A 21745-nucleotide genomic window follows, 5' to 3' on the forward strand; every position below is an offset into this window, starting at 1 on the left:
AAGAGTAAATTGGATGCTTATCTTGCTGGGATCCTATGACCCCAGCTGACTTCCTGTCCTTTGGGCAGGGGGCTGGACTCGATGATCTCGCGAGGTCCCTTCCAGCCCTGATGTCTATGAAAGTCTATGAAATCTATGAAATATGGATTTTAAGAAGGCAGTAGGTTGGTTGTAATTGGGTAGAACCTTCTTCTCCCTTTGCCCCCCCTCCTGCCTCCTGCCTCTGCCATTAGCACTTAATTGATAAATCATCCAGTAGTGCAAGGTTTGGGGTATAAATTGTATCCTATCTACAGAGATATTCCCTCCAAATTATGTTGGAGGAACATTATCAAAACAGTACTGGAAATCCACACACCCCTTCTGTGTGGTGTCCATTCTGCAGTTTATTAGAACACTTTGATTGAATGCCTTTGAAAAATGCTAAATTTAATAATCTTTTTTATATAAGTGGTGTTTTCCTCCAATATATACTATTTGTATTTATTTATGTTTTCTTTTAATGTTGTTTCTTACACTACTGCAAACGCTAAAATATGTTCAAACAGAAAACATACTCTGGTGATTACTTTAGGGGCTTGTATCCACAGGTACATGATTGCGAACAAGGTAAACTATGAATTTAAAATGCAGTGGCTATTCTGCACTAACTGTGTGTGGCTACTGTTACTCCCTAATAACAGGATGATTTTACAGTTTAAATTAATCAAGTTGGAGTAATTATAGTTGGATTTGATTTTTTTTTTTTTGTGCATTGGGTTTTTGTTGTTGTGGTGGTGATGGTTGTTTGTTAATCTGGGAAAGAACATTTTTTCTGGAATTTCATAACTTTTGAGTGCCTGTCTTGATAACATTACAGAAGGCAAGGTAGATTTGTACCTTTATAGACTAACTAAATACAATATCTAGAGAGAGCACAAGCTCTCGTGAACCCAAGTTCACTTCATCAGATGTTGTTATAACCTCACAAGCAACCACCTTAGCAAACCAAAATTTAATGGAGTAATTTAATCAAAAAAGGGCAGACTTTTACTGTTGAATAAGACTGAATAGGAAAATTAATACAGAATAGTTATTCCACCTTGATCTCTTACTTTGTTTATGGGTAATTTCTTCATGTTGATAAATTCTAAGGGTATAATAATTGTGCAAGCATATAATTTTTCAGATTTAACTGGGCAGCTATCATTAAAATCCACAATAGTTTATGTAAGCCAAAGAGGGCCAGACATTCTGGCAGGTGTGCCACAATTTGGCCATGTACCCTTCCCAAGTACCACTCCAATCCCCTTATTCTGCTTAAACTGCTTTTCTGCTTTCTACTCTGCCTTCTGCTTCCTGCTGTGTGGCCTGTCCTCCCTGATCTCTCATGTGCCACTTACACAAGCTACCCAGGCCACTTGTGCCACTCATACTGAAAGGTGTTTACCCTTGATATAAGCTATTTGTGTAGGTATTTATATACATTTAAAATAGAGGGTGCTATACCTGACCTGATGTTGAAGTATTTCTACTTCTTTTCTAAATAGGCATATTGATTAAGTATTTTTTTAAAAAATAGTGCATGTAATCATGTGACCATGTGTCAGCCACCTGCCATGCTGCAGTATCCAGAAGTTATTCATCATTATTATTGTTGTTGTTGTTGTTGTTGTTATTGTTATAGTTGTTATTAATAGTAATGATTATTATTGACAAGACTATTTTTAGCTACATAAGGATATCAAAACAATTATGTTATTCAGGAAATGTAGAATGGGCTATGTGTATATATATTCCCTTTTTTTCACCATTACATTCATCTTCAATTTCTCCAACAGAAAGGAGAGCCCAACTGTAGTGTTCTTTCACCGGAAACCACAGAACAGCTGACATTTGAGATCCCTCTGAATGACTCTGGTTCTGCAGGACTTGGTGTGAGTTTAAAAGGCAACAAATCTCGAGAGACTGGGGCTGACCTTGGGATTTTCATCAAATCAGTAATCCATGGAGGAGCTGCTTTTAAGGTATGGTAGAATTGCATTAGTTCTTGGTAATCGTTACATCGAGATATATGCAGTTTGATTTTGGTTCATTTAGGCGTCTTTTTGAGGAACGTTTGTCACTTGCAATAGAGTGCTGTTCTAATAACAGTATTCCTCTCTCTCAAGATAATATATGAAATAATAGACATAAACTTTTAATCCACAAATGTTGACTCTATAGTTAAGGTGACTCAAATGCTGCTTGACTCGATAAAGAGATTTTACCAACTGCATACCGTTGTTTAAAAAAAACTTTTTAAATGATGGTAGAATTATGACTATTTTGAGTGAAACCGAGGGAGTGAAATTCACTTTGATTAAAATTTTTGAACATGTCTAAATGAATATGATTTAGATTTCCTTATTCATATAGGCACTTTTGGAAATTCTACCCTTTGTCTTAGACTTGAGGTTTCTGTGGATGTTGAAGAGAGTAGAACACATGAACTGAGATTAATGATTTCCTTAATTTTAATAAATACGCTGATAGAAAATGCTCCTGAGCTGATTTAACTGTATGTTTGCCATTTTGGTATGAGATTTTCCCCTGTGTGTTTAACAGGAAAAGTTTTAAATAGGCCCGATGTGTAAGAATTGAAAGAGGATGACCAAGCTTAAACAGATGTCATGAGGCATATCATAGCAGCAGTGGTGACTGCAGTAGGTCTCTCTTGCTGGCAGATTTCTGTATTTGAGATACATATATTTAGAATGATGTATAACTATGGACTCTGAGGAAAGGAAGAGGGTAGGGTAGGAATATTAATTAAAATGCTAAATTTGACAAGCTTAGAATTTCCAACATGGAAAAAAAAGTTTTTCTCACTGTCCTTTATGCTCTACCACTGCCCCCTCTCACTCCTTTTTATGTCACCCTGTCCCTTTCCATGTCCCTGTCCACTGCATATCAGTGAGGCTCCGCACCCTGGGTGGAACAGACAGAAGCAGGGGCTAGCTGTGGCAGTGGGATGACGGTGCTGATAGCTGCCATTCTTGTACCCTCTCAAAATGGATATTTGAGGCTGGTGCCCTGGGCACCCATTGCTTGTTACATTACTGCCTCTGGTTATCTCTGACTTACGAAGCTGAGAACTCCCTGTTGCCTTTTGCCTCTAAATCTTTCAGCCTCCTCTAGACTTGTCAAATTATACCACAGAGTACCCGGGTCTCTCTTATCTAGCAAGGTCAGTCAGAAGGGAACTCCATGGTGCAGACCTCTGGAAAACATTTTCACTGTTACAGTAAGGAGACGCAATGTAGAGTATGATGGAATTGTCAAGTGGGGAAACTGCCTCCCTCACATGATCTAGGACTCAACACGAGCTCATTGTGAAAATTCAGGGCTCTGTTGCATTCTGTGAAGCAAAAAAAAAAAAATGTAGTGTTTTCTCTCCACTGATTTCATTCTTTCCAGAGTTGTAGAGGTGACCCGTAGATCTGTGAAGCAGCACAAAGAGGCTGAAATGACAAATTTATTTCACATTTAAAACAATAAAATTTCAGCAGTCCTATGCTGTGAAGGATGATGTGTTTAATTTGTGCTGGAATTAAAAAAAAATTGTCATGAAATCAAAATATTATTGGTAATATAGAAAAACATGGCTTAGCTCAGGTTGATGTCTGTAGAATAGAAGCTAGCAATTATTGCTGAGTTGATTGTAACCTGCTATATCACAACATTGTGACTTGGTCAGATCTTTCATAAAAGGAAGGGCTCTTGTTTGTCTTAATGTTTAAAAAGTACTCAAGGACTTGTTCGTGTTTAGAAAATATATTCATTCTCAATATTTCAAATAAAACTTAAATAGAAATAACTTTCTTCAAATTAAAAACAAATCTATTGGTAACTCTTTTCTTTGTACTCTCTCAGCAGCTCCTAACCACTCTGTTTTCTGTACAAATATTTTTAATTTATTTCATGTAAATCCATCTTCTGATTCAGTCTGCTGAATAAGGCAGTTCACAACATGAAAAATTACACGATCACATATTTATAGCTGATGTTTAAATGGCAGATGGTAGTAAGCAAGGTGTTACCTTTTATGTGCGTGGTTAACACTTAATTGCCTTTATTTACCTTTCCATAGAAAAGGGAAAAATTGTAATAGGACTAAAACCAAATGAGCAGGAAAGGAAGTTTTTATTTCCTGTGGCTTCATTGTTGGGATTCCAAACATCAGAACTTTTCCCTTGCGTCCTACCTCCTTTACCAGTGAGATGAGTGTTTTTCTTCCAGCCTTCTATAGCAGGGTCACGTCCCAAGTGTGGCCATGAAGCCCCCTGGTGGCCATGCAACTCCTACCTCCCTGCTCCAGCTCCTCAGGGAACCTTCCCTTTTCCTTTTCTGCCACACCTTGTAACAAGGAGGTACTTGTAACAGGGGGGTCTCCGGGCACCAGAAAACATACATCCCACCCCCCACCCCCTGTTTTAGGGCAGTCTGCCCCTGCAGTGACCTGCCACAACTTGATGTAAATGGATCTATAATGCAGGAGACTGCCCCATTTGCAGCCCTGGTATACTGGGTCAGTCACACAGCTCTGAGCCATCCCTACACCATGTCCCATGCATTGCAGATGGCATCCTATATTCCATGCTACTCCCCCGGCCCCTCACTGGGCCACAATTGGCCTCTGGCCACACAGGCCTCAAGCCCCACTTGGTGCCTTAGACCCTTGGTCCCTCACTGGGCCACACTTCATCCTCTGACCCCTCACTGGGCCACACTTCCCTGTCTGTAGGCTTCAGGCCCGACACTGGACCTCTCTGGACCTGGCTCCTCTCTGGACCTCTCACCCCTCAAGCCTCATGTCCCTCTCTGGGCCTCTCGCCCTTCAGGCCTCAGGTCCCTCCCAGTGAACCCTTGGCCCCATAGTGCTTTTCTGTCAGTGTGTGCTCCCCTAGCCTTTCCCCCTCCATTGGGTAACCCACAAGGCAGTGGGGAGCTGAGGCTTTCCAGTGCCCCATCCTCACTTTCCCCTGGAGTGGCCCACATGTGGCATTTCTTTGAGGCTTCCCCGCCGCTACCAGTACCACCACATTAACCAGCTCCAGCAGGATGCAGTTTCAAGTCTTGCCCAGTACGAAAAGGAACCTCCTCCATCCCCATAGTTCTTACCCTAAATCTCTGGGTGTTACAGGAGCTGCAGTCTTCAGGGTGGGCAATATTACTTCTCCAGCTCCCCAGATGTAACTGCCAGCCCTGCTCCCAGGGTCTGAACTTATACCCAGCTGTCCTCCAATCAGGTGGCCCCCTGCAGTCAAGTGACTACATAGTTGGGCTTGAACCCACCGGCCAGTTGCTCCACAGCCTGCCTGATGGTCTTAAAGTGGCAGGCACGACCAGTGCAATGCTGCAGTACTGTTGTGATGTTATGGGAGGCTGCCTCAGGGTCCCAGAGTGAGCCCTGGTTCATTTTGGCCAGCTGGTATCTCTTGTACCTGTCTGGCTCCAGCCTTGCACCTCAGGCCCAAAATTATGGCCCTCTGCCCCTACTGGTGCCTCAAGGCACTAGTTGCATTATGGGCTAGATTCGTGGCCTCTGTCCTCCCCTGTAGCCATGCCCATGCCTCACAGATGTTTGTTGGTGTTCATTTGAAGGGGACCTTATGGCCCAGTGCAGCTTTGGACCCTTTCCACTCTCAGGTCCTGAACCTCAGCCTTCCCAGCCCTGGCCTTTTTATTTTGGCTGCACCTTGCAATCTAGGTCCACTGCCCCAGACCTTGGCTTCTGGGCCTCAGCCCCATCTTGCACGTGTGTGCTCTGAACCCCTAGTGCCCATCACATGCTCTGGGCCAGCCCTCAGGCCTTGGGGTCCCTCCCCCAGGCCAGACTGCTCTCACCGTCCCAGCCTTGGTCCTCTGGGTTCCTGATCCCGGGCCAGGTTGCTCTTAACTGCCTCATCCCTCTGGTCCCTGATCCCTAAGCTAGGCTGCCTGCCACTGAGTGCCCCACCAGGCACCCTTCCATGTGCTCCATGGCTTCCCCATAGCCACAACCTGGTCCTCCAGTCTCAAGCTCAAAACATAACATAAATGCAAAGAAGCTGCTTCATAAACTAAAAGTTTTCCTCATTCAGGGTTAAGGTTGCCTGCAAGCTATACCTCCCTTGGAGGCCTCTCACCCCAGTGCCCTAGGGTGGCTCAGGTGCCTGCCTGTTGGTCTTTAGCAGCCTTTTTTTCTTGGGGCGGACCCCCTGCTTATGCCCCAAAGCCCAGCATGTGGATCCCCAGCTACACACAGGGGTTTCCACTTGGGCTTGATAGCCAGCCTGCCCTCCTCTGGTGCAATAGCCAGCTGCTTGCTGCAGCAGCTTGCTGCTGTCCCCTCTTAACTTTACATTCTAGTTTGTAATTGTGAGGGTTTACAGCATTTTTTTATTATTAATATTTTATAGCATGAGAGTACAGGTGTAATTAGGAGTACATAACAGATATTTAAAAATGTAAAAACATAATAGTTCTTTTCACATTCTTCGTATTTCCTGCACCAACTCTTTCTACTTCTGTTGTTTATCACAGTATATTTCCGTTTGTGGAGGGTGAAACTATAAAGAACATAAGGTGAGAAATACACATACTATCTTTCATTCTAGGGCCACTGCTTATGTTTATTTTGGTTTCTCCGCCCACATCTGGTTGCTTCCCACAGTACCTTGGGGATGAGAAATCACTATATAAGGGAGTACTGAAGGGATAAGTGAATTGTAGTTGAATTCTGTAGGATTTTCGTAGATTTTAATCAGTAACAGTTTGACTCTGTGTAACTGAGCCCCAAACAGTATCCAAAGCACAACCTGCCCACCCATTCCCGCGTGCATATGCCAAAGTTGGAAAAGCAATGGGGAAACCACTCCAGGGGCTTCCAACATTGCTGCTCTTACAATATGTTTCTGGCATGCACAACAGTGGTAACAACTTCATTGTATCACTGCACTGCCCATGTCAAGGAATAGCTGGGAAAAGGCCACTTGAGATTGGTGCTCCCTAAGCAGAGACTGGCTTCTGGGGTGAAAATCATGGCTGTTGAGTTAGGCATCTAAATTTTCCATACAGTGGAGGGGAGAGTTAGCTACCTAGGGCTGGGATTAACAACAGACAGCAGCTGAGCAAGGGAGCATTTAAGCTAGCCAAAAGGAAACACAGGTGGTTGGGTGTCTGAAAATGTTTACTACTGTTCTTGTATTTGGCAACCCAGCACAGCCTTAGCCTTAGACCAGGCATCTGAGAGAGAGTAGGATGTACAAATTAAGCTTCCTGTGTAAGTATGGCAATAGTCACCTAAGTCAGCATTTCTCAACCTGTGATTTGTGACCCAAAAGTGGATCACAAGAATATATGAAAGGGTCACGAAAAACTTTCAAAACAGATTCTCCTTTAATGGAGAAAAATGTGGGAAACCATGGCTTTTTCCTTGCAGGCTGGCAGAGTTCCACCCTGCAAGGGGCTGCTTCATGCCCCCTGACTTACACCCCACCCTCTCTGCCCTACACACCCACCCCCTGCTCCACATACTGGAGAACTGGGGCCTGGGCCCTGCCTGGTGACTCAATCCAGCACATGGGACCATGTCATCTGGCCCACAGGACTTGGAAATTTGGTGGTGGAGTAGCAGTGGTAGCTAGTTGCCATCACTCCCCCACTGCCAAATTTCCAGATCTGTGAAGAGCCCCACAGGAGAGATGACTCAACTCCATGGTCTTATTAGTTATATTATTAGATGTTACAATTTTGGAAAACCATCTTTTCCCATATGATTACAGTTTATTTTGAATCTCATGGATTCAGAGTTTGCAGATCAGCTTGAAGCCATCAGATTATTTCTTACCCTTCTACAGACCACAACTGGTAGAAGAAAACCAGCACATTTGTCTAAGCATTGCAATAGATGTAATCCTACAATCCTTCTTATAGTGACCGAATGTTTTTAATGCACCAGAGTTTAAAATCTTCTTTCATCAATCTCTGTTTTTGAGAATGAAAGGAATGTATACATTTATGTATAAAATGCAAACATTTTGGTTGGCTGCCATTATCTGTTATACTCCATGTATAAAGGGTCTGAAGACAGGCCAGCATTTTTCAGTTATTTCAAAATTTCAGCACATGGGCTTCACACTACTGCCCTTAGTTTTAGCAAGCCTCAAAGAAGTCCTGTAATACAAATTGTGAAAAATTAAGGGAATTTTTTTTAAGATCTTCAGATAATTTCTGAAATGGAAAATGGGAGTATATGTTCAAGATCGGGGTGGGCAAAATGCAGCGTGAGGGCCAGATGAGGCTCGCCAGGCCATTCTATCTGGCCTGTGGGGCCCCTAAAATATTTAGAAAATTATTATTCATCTGCCCTGGGCTGCCTGTCATGCGACCCTTGATGGCTTGCCAAAACTCAGTAAGCGGCCCTCTGCCCAAAATAATTGCCCACCCCTGTTCAAGATGAAATTTTTGTGGCACCTGATTGCCACAAAATGGTGAAATAAAAAATGTCTTTATAATCGTAATGAGAATCTAGTACCTTTATGTCCCACATCTACCTCCTTTCTTGTGGGTTTTTTTTAATCTTCTGCTATAATAGCTATTTCCAAATATTATACGATTTTAGTAATAACACCTTTCATCTGAACTGGAGTTTCTAAAGTGATCACTGGACATGTATCACCACATTCTGTAATTTCACTGTTTTTAATTTAGGTTGCATTATGACATTCTGGCAGAACACTTTATTGTGGTCCTCACAAATACATCACCAAAAAGAAATCTAGCAGAACCACTGCTATAAACTTTACACAAAGAGGGAGAGACTCTTTCTCCCTATATGAACATGCAGCACTACTAGCACAGTTAGGCCCAAGTCTAATTTCTAAAGGACCAAATATGAATGACAGTTCATTGAATGGGATGGCCAGGAACCAAAATTGACTGTATTGAATGCCATTAAGAGGTCCATATTGAGTCGAGGAGGAAATGGTGAGTATGCCAAGGGGATGTCTAGATTGTTCTTTTGATGGGAAACTCCATTAGAGGGATATAATTCTATGATCATTAGTAGAATTAAAAAACTAAGTACCTTGCAGCCAAGGATTTGGTGGAATTTACTTCTTGCTTTGCTTCCCCACTGGGATTCCCTGTAACCATGAGCTTATAAATGTTCACATGGTTTCTCTCCCACAAAAAATGGCAATTCTAGGACAACAATATACCATCTCCAACCCAGAAGATGTCACTTTCAGGAAAGTTTCTCCTGGTAGAATTAACGCCTGTCCACTTACCCTGTTGAAACAATCACTTAGCTTACATTGAGCCAAGTGAATTATCTTGGATGTGTGGGTACTAGTGTGGGCCATAACACCAATGATATGCAAATCTGAGTCTGAAGATTTTTTCCAGTCTTCAAAATCACAGAAAAACTTTGTACTAAATAACTTCCAATCCCCTCCAAAAACAGTGTTCAGCTTGTCTTCCAGTTGTTAACAGTGGCGAGGTGTTTTAGTTGTTGTGATTGTAAAGGATATTGGCCTGCTTTGTTTTTTCTCGTGAGTTTTGCATTTAAGTTGAGCATTTTAAAGTGGTCCAAAGAGCTTTTAAGAACTGACATCATACAAATACAGAAACAATTAAAGACATTTTAAACAGAAAACAGAAAGAATGACAAGGCAAGCTTCTAAAACAGGAAAGTTATGAAGGCTTTAAATCCACTGGTAGGTAGGTGACCCTTATGATGATAACTCTGTATTTTTAATAGTGTTGTGCCAAGGTATACTTAAAAAACTCTTGTGCATACTTGAACATACTTTTGCTAGTAGTTTAACAGATCTTTAAGCAGGAGAATTTATTCACAAAATGGGGGGAAAGTTCATCATAGGGCAGTGGAATTTTAGATGGAGGATATGAGGGACTCTTTAAGATTTTTGACATTTTACAGAGGCTCACAAAAAGCAAATCTTTCCACCAACTCCCACTGCAATGAATGACTTTATTCATTTCAGTGAATTTTATTCACAAAGGAATTGTGAGTGATGTGCAAGTAATAAAATTCCCTATCCAACAATCTTAACTCTTCTCTCTCTCTTTTCTTTCACATATCCTAAGCCACTGTTTCTGCATGCAGTGGAAGAGTGGGGTTAACATAATTTCTTTGGCTGTATGAAAGGTTACGTTGAAATAGTAGTTTGTTTTTCTCAGAATCTTCCGCATAAATGGTACTGTTATTTCCTATCTCTTTACCCTCCCTCATTATTTGACTCATCTTCCAATCCTTTCCTTTATCATCTTTCCCCTCCCTGTTTGTTTTCCTTTTCTGGCCTTTGCTGTTTCTTTTAATCCTATGGCACTGCTTACTATTCATGTGCTGCTGTGGCAACAGTGATGATCCCCAGTGCCAGTAAAAGCAGTACCTAAGAAAAACCGGTTTGTCACCACAACTCTAAGTCACTTAAGCACAAATCATTTAGTTAGACTTGGCAGCAATACTAGAAGAGTTAATTGAACATCATTCTGATAGAAAAAATAAGAATTGAAAAGTATATATATTTTGGATTACTCAGATATATGAGATACGTAAACAATTCTGACGAGTGCCTTATGAAGAATACATAATGAGCCTATGATTGAATCAAAATCATTTTAAGCAAGATAATGTTTTTTCTAGTCCATTTCCTTTCCTGCTATTCATTCATCTCTTCCCCATTTCATACCCTTTTTCTTCCTTCTTTCAAAGGTCTGATACAACTTGATAATTGTAAAATGAGGAAGCTCTAAAAGAAACTTTCACCTCTTAATAAACAAAGTTTATTTCTATCTTTCTATAATTTTTAAGGAGAAAGAGCTCTGTGATGCATGCATATATGAAAAAGAACCAGTCACAGTTATTAATAAATACAGGAATTGGCCTGCTAAACCCAGAAAATAACAGTGTGCACAATTGTATTATGTCCACAACTGTCAGTTAATCCTGGCAATGAAAGCAAATAGCTTTCTTCAAAAAACACAAACCACTCTAAGATGGCACAACCTCAATTTTGCTGTTGGCAACAGTTTCACTGTTAAAATTATAGATGAAAAGCTTTTAATTGAAATATGGATGTTTATGTCTTCATGACCATTCTGAATTGAGAATATTTCTTATAGGGTGGCATAAGTATTGTGGCAATATCAGCACCAGTACATGTATGAGACTGAATAATTTGTGCAACTGTATATATTTCTTAATAGATCCTGCAAACAGATGCACAATACTTTAGATAAGCTGCAAGATTCATATTTTGTTGCACATCAGAGATATTAACAAATGTGGTTCATATGTTCTAACTTACAGCTGATATTCTGATTTTTCAGTTTGGGACTCATACAAATTATAGTGTAGAGTGCCTGTGCAACAGAGTAGCATTTATACTTCATTAACTGTTTTTCAAAAACAGTGCGATTAAAAAGCAAATATTGGCCAACCAGTGCCACACAGGATTTTTAGAACATCTCAATGTTTACAGGGTGTTGAATTTAGCTTTTAAAAAAGAAATGCTTGATTGCATCTATTTTTCCTGGATATTGTGTCCCACATACTGGTCCTTTACTATTTTTGCTTCACGCAGGATGGCCGTCTGCGGAAAAATGACCAGCTGATTGCAGTGAATGGGGAATCTCTTCTGGGGAAATCAAACCATGAAGCCATGGAGACATTAAGGCGTTCCATGTCTATGGAAGGGAACATTCGTGGGATGATCCAGTTGGTAGTCCTCAGGAGACTGGAGAGACAGATGGAGGTGATCGAAGAAAATTATTCATGAGTTAGATTCCTTGTGTTGAGCTGAGACTTGTACACACAACTCTATTAATAAAAGTCATGGAGGTTGTTCTTCAGCTGTCACTTTTAAAATATATATGTATTTCTATTTCATCTGAATATCTATCTCTGTCCTTTTAAAAACTTGGAAGCATTTTACGTTTTGGAATATTTAGATTTTTATCTCTGGTTTAAGTACTGGCATGTGAATTTGGAAGCAGACCTAGGTGACTTGCAAATTTATCACCTGGGAGTACCTTCAACCTTCTAGGGTTGGAGACTCATGAGTCATGTCCAAATGAGCAGGGGCATGTACTTGCAGCAGCACAAGTAGTGGTGGCACAAATTTGTTCCTCTGCCTTGTGTGGCAGAGCACACCCATTCATGTGCCCTTTATTGTGGGACACATTGTCCCACTGTAGGCAGTGCTTGTGCCCAGCTCCTCCCAGCTCCTGGCTGGGCTGTATGTGCTGCAGGATAGGGCTTGCTGGTGCACAGGGTGCCTCAGTGCAAGGTAGCGGGCAAGCAGCCCTTGTGCTGAGGCACCCTGTGTCCCAGCCAGCTGGGGAGCAGCACGTGGCAATGGGAGAAGGCAGCCCAAGGCTACCTGCTCCCTCATCTCTGTGTGCTGCCAAGCCCCCAAGGTGAGGCACCCTGCACCCCAGCCAGCCAGGGAGCAGCATGCAGAGATGGGGGAGCAGGTAGCCCTGGGCTGAGATACACGGAGATGAGAGAAGCTAGGCCAGGACTGCCTGCTCCCCCATCTTGAGGCACACTGTCTCAGCCAGCCATGGAGTGGCGCTGGCTGGGGCACAGTGTACCTCAGTGCAGGGGCTCCCCCATCTCTGTGTTCATTGCGGCCTTGCTATTTTTGCATGCTTTGTGCCACTTTTTCCCCCTGGTTTTTTGTTTGGTTGGTTAGTTAGTTGGTTTTTTTGCTACCAAGAAATTCCAGTAGCAAATTTTGCCCCCCACACTGCAAATTATCAGCACCATGCACAGTTTAACATGCAACACATGCAGTTTGTGGCACCATAAATTGTACATGCCTACATGCGTGGATGTGGCCATGGTGATTCAAGAACTTGGTGACTCTTGTTACATTATTGAAAGAGAGGTTAGATCTGTATTCATATTGGTTCAAATCAGTTAATAAATTAACAATAATATTAACATTTGATCAGATCATCCAATAAACACAAGCAAGATTGTCATCAAATTATGCAATGTAAAACTGGTTTTCATCGAAGATTATTCAGAAACCCAGGTAACGTATCCTGTAAACCTCTGTGAAGTGGCTAGTATTGACTTCGGATTCAGATTCGGCGGATTCAGGGATCAGTGATTCGATTTGGTGATTTGAATCACTGTCCTGAATCAATTCAGCTGAATCAAACAGGCCCCATCCTCCACTCTCTCTCCCAGCCCTATCAATGGTTGGCCCACCCAGCCCCACAATCCTGGCACTTAAAAAAAAAAGAGCCCTGCATTCACTGGCTTCTGCCAGTTGGGGGGGGCAATTCCCGCTAAATGGGGGGGCTCTGGTATGAGCCCAATGGCTGCTGCAGCAGCTGATGAGTTCAGGGCTTTTTTTTTTTTTAGTGCTGGGAACCAGGGCTGGGTGGGGCAGCCATTGATGGGGCTGGGAGAATGGGTGAGGGTCAGGGGGCGCTTAGGGGATCTGAGGGAGCAGGCAGGGGATGAGGCCTGCTAGGGGTCCCCCCATGGTTCAGAGGCTTCAAATCAATTTGGACCTTTTAATTGGTCTCCCGATTTGATTTGGATTCGGAGATTCGGCTGCCGAATTGGGCCAAATCTCCTCCAAATTGAATCAGGAACCAAAGCTTCACACACCCCTAATATCCTGCCTTCCACCTTTTTCACATGGCAGATAGAGCCTTCAAGATTACCATTTGAGTGACTTACACAGTTAACACTTATTTTGCATATGTATGTCAATACAAAATTATTTCTGTCATATTAGTTTTATGCAAACATATTTTTATGAACTTGGATAAAATAGAGTAGTTTAAAGCAAAATTTGCTATGAATTTAAATATGCATGCACTGTCCCTTAACCACACACTCATACTCTTTCACACCTTTAAAAAGTAATATTCTATATATATATAAAGGGCCTAGTTCTTCTGTCTGTGTGTCTTTCTGTAATGCTCTTGGGGGGCATGGCTCCAGCCAGTGCTGCATCTAGAATGCTCGTCAAGAAGGGCTCTGGCAGAGCGGGCCAGACGGATGCAGAGCAGGGTGGGACGGGGTAGTGTGGGGCCAGACACAGCGGGGGAAGAAGGATAGTGCAGGGCTGGATGCAGAATGGGTGCCAGAGGGTGGTGCGGGACCAGACATGGGGCAGGGTGACATGGGGCCAGATGCAGAAAGGGCAGGTGGCGCGTGGCTGGACAGGATGTGGCAGCAATGTAGGACAGTAGCTGGCAATGGCAGCAGCCACTTACAAGCTTCCCCCATTGCACCCGGGAAGCAGTGGCAACGTGGGGAGGTGAATGTTGGTGCTCTGTCCCCCCAGGCATTCTTGATGGGCAGTTTGCTAGTAGAAAAATAAGTAGGCAGGCATCTCTGATATAACAATATATAGAAAGAAGAAAAAAGTTAAGCTTTAGCTTGCATGGTCTTTGGAGCATCAGACCCAGGACTGCAGTTTGCAAGGGGACAAATGATGTCTTCTCTGATTAATGTCTCATGCAAGCGGACTTTCTGTGAATCAGGCTGGAACAACCATGGTACCTTAGTCTTTCCTTCTTTGGACTGGCCTTAGGAAAACGTGAGCACCATCAGCCTTCCTTGATGAGGTGGTAGCCCAAAATGAACACACCTTCTTTAATATTTACCTGTATTTCTAGATTTGTTGTTCCAGTTTGTTCAGCTGTTGGTCATCTCCAAAGAGATCTGAATAAAACACACGAACACAGAACACAGCTCCTTCCCTCCAATAATATGGCCTCATCTGAATTCAAAGAGTAGGAATTTGACATTAGGTCAGTTTAACGTATCTCCCAAATTAACCCCCCCAAAATTAATATCCCCAAAGTTTGGTGACAGTTTTCATACCATAGTCTTCTTTTATAACAGCAATAGATGATGGGCTTTATAAATATGGGATTAGATAGAGGTGCCTTCACAAATGCAGTTTTCACTATGCCCTGCTCAATGAGTTAACAGGTTGTAGTAAAGATGACTCAGGTTACTCAACATTCCTACAGAATTTTGGCAGCCTCAGTAATCAGTATTGTCTATCACTTGCCTCATTTTTTCCATATCTGAATGTTCTTCGAATTTCCTAAATTTTTTGTCGCTTTTAACTAGCAAAGTTTTGGGAAAGCAAAAATGAATTTATTTGGCTTGGTCACAAAAAAGGGGTCTCCCATAGGTGACAGAACCTGTTTTAGTTCAATAAATACAAAATTTAAGCAAAATACTAAGAGTTTGCAGTAGAAGGATGTTTGAAATGTCTGTGCACTAGGCCTTACTCAGATCAGCTTATAGTCCTCTGATGTCTTTTGTGGAGTTGTATGTGTATAACTTCACTATTCATGTGTTGAAATATGTTGTCTACTTCTGGCTTCCAGTGGTGCTGGTCTAAACACATTTTGAGTTTCATTTTTTAATAACTATTATATGAGATTTGCAATATATGTGATTGTTCATAAGAAATAGATAAAACTGCATGCTTAAGAACTAAAATGAAAAACCCAAGCTGAGCCTGTATTAAATCATATTATAGGACTCAAAGGGAATTCTGTTTTTCATGTAATTGCCTATTAAGATAAAATTTTGCTTAAACATTTAATGTATTGAGACTATTGTCTGCATCTGCTTGGGCAAGTAAAGTATAAGAGAGAAAGTGCAGTTTCTTATAATGTGAATAGTTAGTTCTTTATAGTAGATTTCAATTTGTTAATTATATTTTGACTCAATTTACCGCTATCCTGCATCAATTGAAAAGTATGTTTAGAAGAAATACTTACTCAATTTTATACTTTAACTGTACTGGGAAGTTATTTCTCAAAATGATTGTCTTCTGCAGATAGCCTGTGAGATGGGGAAAATTGCACTTGCTTTCCTTTTCCCTAAGAAGACAGAGACTCTTTAATGGCCCATTGTACTTTTAAGACTGTAATGGTGCCACCAGCAGAGAAGTTATAGTATTACATAGAACTGGTATTCTTAAAATTTTAAGAAGCAAATTGAGACAGCTGCCATTACCTTTAGTGTTCTGTACCTAATGTAGAAATAACATGGTTATCTGATGAGGTATAAATTATAACCCATTTAAAATGAAAGCTGGAAAGAAGTCTCACCACTGCTAGTTTTTTTATTTAAAAAGTAAAATTTGGCAAAAAACCTACAATTTAATCTCAGATTGATATAATAAAAATACAAGAAGCTGCTTTTCATAGCCAAGTATATAGTTTTATATATTACTCGGATGTATGAAACATGTAAACAATTCTGACTCGTGCCCTGTGAAGAATACATAATGAGCTCTTGATTGAATCAAATTCATTTTAAACAGAAATTAATTCTTATAGGATGTGCTCAAGGTTCAATTGTAATTCCATTTGAGGCTGGAGACTACAGCAAAATGGGCAATGGCCATTCTTTCCTTTCCCCCAAATGCTTCCTGCCTGCTGCATCCCACTTGGTAGAAGCAGAATATGTTTAAAAATCCATTATTTTTTTATTGGCCAGGACACTAATGGAGGCCTTCCATGACAGCTCTGTTTTACAAGCTGAATACTCTAATTAGGCCGGTTACTGATCAGTTGTTGGGATATCGATTGTGTCATTTATCAAAGAGCTGGAAAAGCAGATTCTTCTTTCTGTTGTTGTTGTTAATTTAAGTCTGCCTTACCTACTGGGTAACAGTCTTTAATTTAGTACTAGTCTGTCTCAATGCTGGGCTTAATTTAACCAGTAATATACTTACAGAAGATAACACATTTAGTTCCCGAGGAATAAGCAATAAGTGTTAAATCTTCACTGTATAACTTAGATTTCTGTTACAGAAAAGGCACACACAATGGTTAACCATGTGAATATTCTATTTAACTGGCTCTGAATATAATGAGGAGAGGAAAACATTAATCAAATGTGTTATTTGTCTAATGGCTGTTGAAAGAAGAAAGGAGCTTATGAGACTTGATTTATATTTGCCTCTGTGTTGTCACAATTAAGCTCTCAAAATTGATCAAAACTGAATTGAGATGGCTCTTGGCTACTACTGTATCTTGCTTGGAAACTTTTGCCTTATAAGACACTAAGAGTTATGCAAGCATTATGCTCCCGAACCAGGAATGCTGTTTAAACCTGGGCATGTTACTGACATTTCTTTCAGTATCAAGCACAGCACTCAAAAATCAGTTGCTGTAGTATCTTCCAAGACTCTTCCAAGAATACCACCACACCCTATGATGTTGTACCTTGACCTCTTCCCTGATGTTCTAAAACTTTAAAATGCCAGGGTAAAGACGTACGTTTTCTATTCAATTGATATGCAAACCAGCTACATTTATACTAAAATACTGTGTATCTATATCTATATACTTTTATCTATATCAATATCTGTATCTATATATTCTGACTTAAAAATAAAGCCTTGGAGATGAGATCTCCTGCCTCACAAAAATGCAGACATGAAAAGCAGACTCCACATGGAAGTCTCTAAAAATCTGATAGGGAATCACAAAGAATCAATTATCAGAATATAATTCTACCGAATAGCAGTTAGACAAAATACTGTACTTTGCTTACTTTAGATTTTCCCTTTATGTTAGCTATATAAAAATGCTTGGGGAAGGATTCCTCAGGTTGAGAAATAGTGGGTTTTTTTCTTTCAAGCAGTTGCTCCAGAGAATAATTTAGGAGTTGCCGTATGAATGCTGGAGTTGCTGGAGGGTCGGAGGGTATGAAAATTAAGACAGACTGGAGGTTTGGCTGAAGTTTATTTAGTTGCTAGCCAGAAGTCCTGGGCTTAGGAATTATAAAACCTTACTTACAAAGCTGCTCCAGAGTGTGACTGTTGGAGCATATGTGCTCAGTCTCTGAAAGAAGGGAACCAGCTGGCTGGCAAAGAAATACCATTGGCATTGCCTGCGTTCTTGTGTTGACAATGCCACAAGCTGCCCTCCCAGATGGAGGAATTAAGTAGAGCCAGTTGTGGGTCAGAAAAGAAAGTCCTCTTTTCTGCTAATCAGCCTTGATTATTATTTGTGTAGTAGTAACAATCTCCTGTTTCATGGTCAACAATAATTGATGATCATTCTGAAGGCATCTTTCATGTTTTGGCTTTGAGCATTAATAATGTGCAACAAAAACCTTAGATATAATGCACAAATACAGCATAATTTAGTGATGACTTCTCCTTCACACTGTATTTTTTTTATACTAAAATATGTGGTTCTGTTTCTTCTTAGGAGCGCTCAGACCATGGAGTTTTTCAAAAACCAGCTTTTGAGGGCAGTCATAATTTTATAGCTATCTCCAGGCGCAATGATACTGTCCACCAGCAATTTGTAACTTGCAGTCCCCAGGAAAGACTAAAAGGTATGTAGTGTACATCCTTCTTCCTGCCAAAAAAGTGCTTTTTTGTTTTCATAAACCCTCATCAACTAGAAAAACAGTTAATTAGAGTAAGTGCAGACTGTTACTTTGAAGCATGAGGATCCAGAGAGGGTGGGAGAGCTGACTCAGAAGTTGTGAATTAGATTCCTGGCACAAATTCCAGTTTAAGTAACAGTTTTTAACTCGCTGCCCCAACACGTAAGGTTGGATAAAAAACAAATAATAAGTGCAAAATATATAGTCAAAATGTTTATTTTCTATAGGTCTTTAATGAGCATCAGTGATTTAAAAAAATCAAATGGTTTAGATTGTATGTCCCAGTTTATAATCAAATATAATATATGTTGTAATGTAATAGTTTACAAGAATTACTAATTTAGTTTAAGACTGAAATATTTTTAAACGCCAGAAACAGCCTTTAAATTTTCAAGATAGTTATGACAAAGACTTGAAATTTGGGAATGTAGGGTGTTGCCATTCAGAAACTAGTGTGTAAATATTCAGCTAAAATCTCAACATTAAATTTTACTCTTCTCCCTTACCTTCTCCCATTACCTACCACACAGGACTCTGAGTCAGCAAGGTGCTTATGCAAGCTTTTGAATTCATCCCATTGGTTATCTCATCTATTTAATGGGACTGCTCATGTTTTTAAATTGCTGAAGTACCTCTCTGAATCAGGGAAACTTAAGTTTTTATGTAGATGAATGATGGTACTGTAGTCTGAATTTGCATGATTTTATCCAGCTTTCTAGGTAAACGTATTATAGAATAATAGAATAGAAAGAATAATCTTCTAACTGCCATGAACAATGTGTGGACTGCTCATAATTGAAGGCAATATGTTCCTTTGAACTCAGAATCCATGCCTGTAAAACTCAAGCAGAACTTTCCATTATATTCAAGGATTTGTATTGATTTCAGTGGCAATTTTGCTTGAGTAAAAACTGCAGGTTTAGTTTTAAGCATGTTAAATTAATTTAAAGTTTAATAGGTAGACTTTCCTCACATGAGCAAGTCAGATCCCAACTTTGCTGTTCTGTACCCTTATATGTGTGGAACTCCCATCAAGAGTTCTGCAAGAATGAGAAATGTCACCATTGTTGGCCTACCCTATAGAGATAGCCATTGCGTAAGATGGCACAACTGAAGGGAGGAGGAAATGCTTTTGCTTAACAAAGCTTTCAGCTGCCCAGGAGACATCTCTACCCCTCCCACGTAGAAAAAAGTGACCAAAAAAGATCAGTATTCTCTGAGGGATAATAGCAGCAGTCATGTTCTGCACATTTTGTTTGTTTCTACATTTTTGAGTTAAAGACAGAGGAGGAGAAAGACGACAGCAATGGCTTGGGAAGGACAATCCCTATAGGATGTTGAAAAGATACCAGTATCATGGGACATGAGAGACAAAGAGCTGTTCCTGGTGTTTAGACAAAAGACGATAGCCTGAGAATGGATGGAGAGTTTGGAGCCAAGAGGGGGGGCAAGATCTCTAAATATTATTGAAAAACAAAGATAATTTCCTGTGTACTATGAGTTCCACATTTTAACAACTTAATTGTATGGTAAAATAGGAGATGAGAAGACAAACAAATCTGTGCTTAGGACAGTAAATGCATCGGATGGGTCTCTGGGATCAGAACTCTATGCAAGTTATTTTCAACCTTTTTACACTCAAGACATCCCTCAATAAGGGCTAACTCTTAGCTTTCACTCCTTTTTGATCACAGAAAAGTAATAGAGCAATTCTTTTGTTGCAGAGAACTCAGAAAAACTACAAATGGTCACACTGTCTTTGGCACTCTGGATTCCTATTTAAAATCTCTGGGTTTATCTTGTGAATGATGCATAGGTATTAACACATCTGACAGTGCTAATATTGAGTAGCACCATGTGGCACCCTTAAAAGGATCTCACAACACCCTGGTTGAAAGTCAGTGCTCTATGCAGATCTTAAAAGAAAATTTGGCCTAAAACAGTGTGGTAAAAGAGTTGTATTTGTCATTTGAGTTTTACAACAGAAATAGTTAGTTTATGTATTAGGGTTGTTGTTGGTTTAGCCATGTTGGTCTAAGGACATAGGCAGATGAAGTTAGTTGGGTAAATGTGATATTTTTTATTAGACCAACTAAATAGTTGGAAAAAATGTTCTTTGTAAACTTTTGCGTACAAACACCTTTTAGGCACAGGGAGGGTTTGTTGCTGCTTGGTGTGCTCTTCTGGGTGGAATGGAAACAGAGCAGCAACAAACTCTCCCTGTGCCTGAAGTAGGGTGTTTATACCCAAAAGCTTGCAAAGGTCAATTTTTCTAACTATTTTACATTGACCCGAAGAACTTTGTCTGCCTACACTTTATGTAAACACATGTCTCTAATAGTGTTGCCTCTCTTTGCACCTTCGGATCATTTGTTACAAATACTTGTTGTGATAGTTATAATCCTTCAGTGACATCTGCATTGGTGGGACCCTGGACCCCCACAGGGAGGCCCAGTTACAAACTTGAAATTTGTTTTCTGTGTCTGCCTAAACTGAAGAAAATCTAGAACTGGGGACGGGCTTTTGCTGTGTATCTGTACAGTGACTTGCCGATTGGGATCTCAGTCCTTTAGGTGTAGTAGAAGGAATAATAGTAGGAATAATAAAAATGACAACATCAGTAACAATAATAATGCATTATTATTATTATCTGTTATTACTGTGCTGTAACAAATACAAACATTTAATGCCAGGAGTTTAATTATGTTTAATAAAATGTCACATTTTTGGTTCCATTACTAGTCATTGCTCTATACTTAAGAATCTTCTAAAAGTTCAACAAATGCTAGCTTTTTTTTTTTTTTTTTTTTTAAAGGTTCTCTTTTATTATACTTGAGCAAGACAAAATATGATGTGTAGAGGAAAGCTGTTGTAGCCAAAGCATTATATTTTGGCTTGCCTGTGGGTATTTCAATAAAAGCGGCCTTTTTTTTTTAAAAGGGGGCCTTTTTTAAAACCCAGTATCGAAATGACAATGTTCAGCCTATTTTTTGATGACTTATACTTGTAACCTACAGGTCCTCACTTTTTTTTCCTGCCAAGCTGTTGCACAGAAACTGCATTTTTAGAACAACCTCTTCGAGAAATAGTACTTCACTGCCAATAGCTTTAAATTTCTGGTGCTGAATGGTTACTGGAATCTGCTTCATCAGAAGTTCCTTTATTTTCAAAAAAGTGTCAGGGTTGTAGGGGGATTGATATCATCTCTCTGGTAAAGAGGTGGAGTTATGATAAAAGATCTCTTCAATAGCTTAGCAAGCTGAATCTTCAGGGACTATACAAGTATCTACATTTACAAGCATAACATTATAC

General features: G+C 40.3%; 1 protein-coding gene across 6 annotated transcripts in view; it reads left to right on the forward strand.

Annotated features, from left to right (window-relative positions):
- Positions 1-21745, forward strand: part of PARD3B (par-3 family cell polarity regulator beta) — a 761176-nt gene that overhangs the window by 434180 nt on the left and 305251 nt on the right. For 5 of the 6 annotated variants that reach the window (XM_019553770.1, XM_019553769.1, XM_019553768.1 and 2 more), the window contains exons 12-14: positions 1821-2006; positions 11613-11783; positions 18250-18379. In XM_019553770.1, coding sequence (XP_019409315.1) covers positions 1821-2006; positions 11613-11783; positions 18250-18379 — 487 coding nt within the window. The remainder of the gene's footprint in view (positions 1-1820; positions 2007-11612; positions 11784-18249; positions 18380-21745) is intronic. The other variant, XM_019553771.1, reaches the window with a different exon arrangement.

This window comes from Crocodylus porosus, unplaced genomic scaffold, assembly GCF_001723895.1.
Source record: "Crocodylus porosus isolate Cpor-Errol unplaced genomic scaffold, CroPor_comp1, whole genome shotgun sequence".
In the NCBI taxonomy this organism is placed as follows: Eukaryota; Metazoa; Chordata; order Crocodylia; family Crocodylidae; genus Crocodylus; species Crocodylus porosus.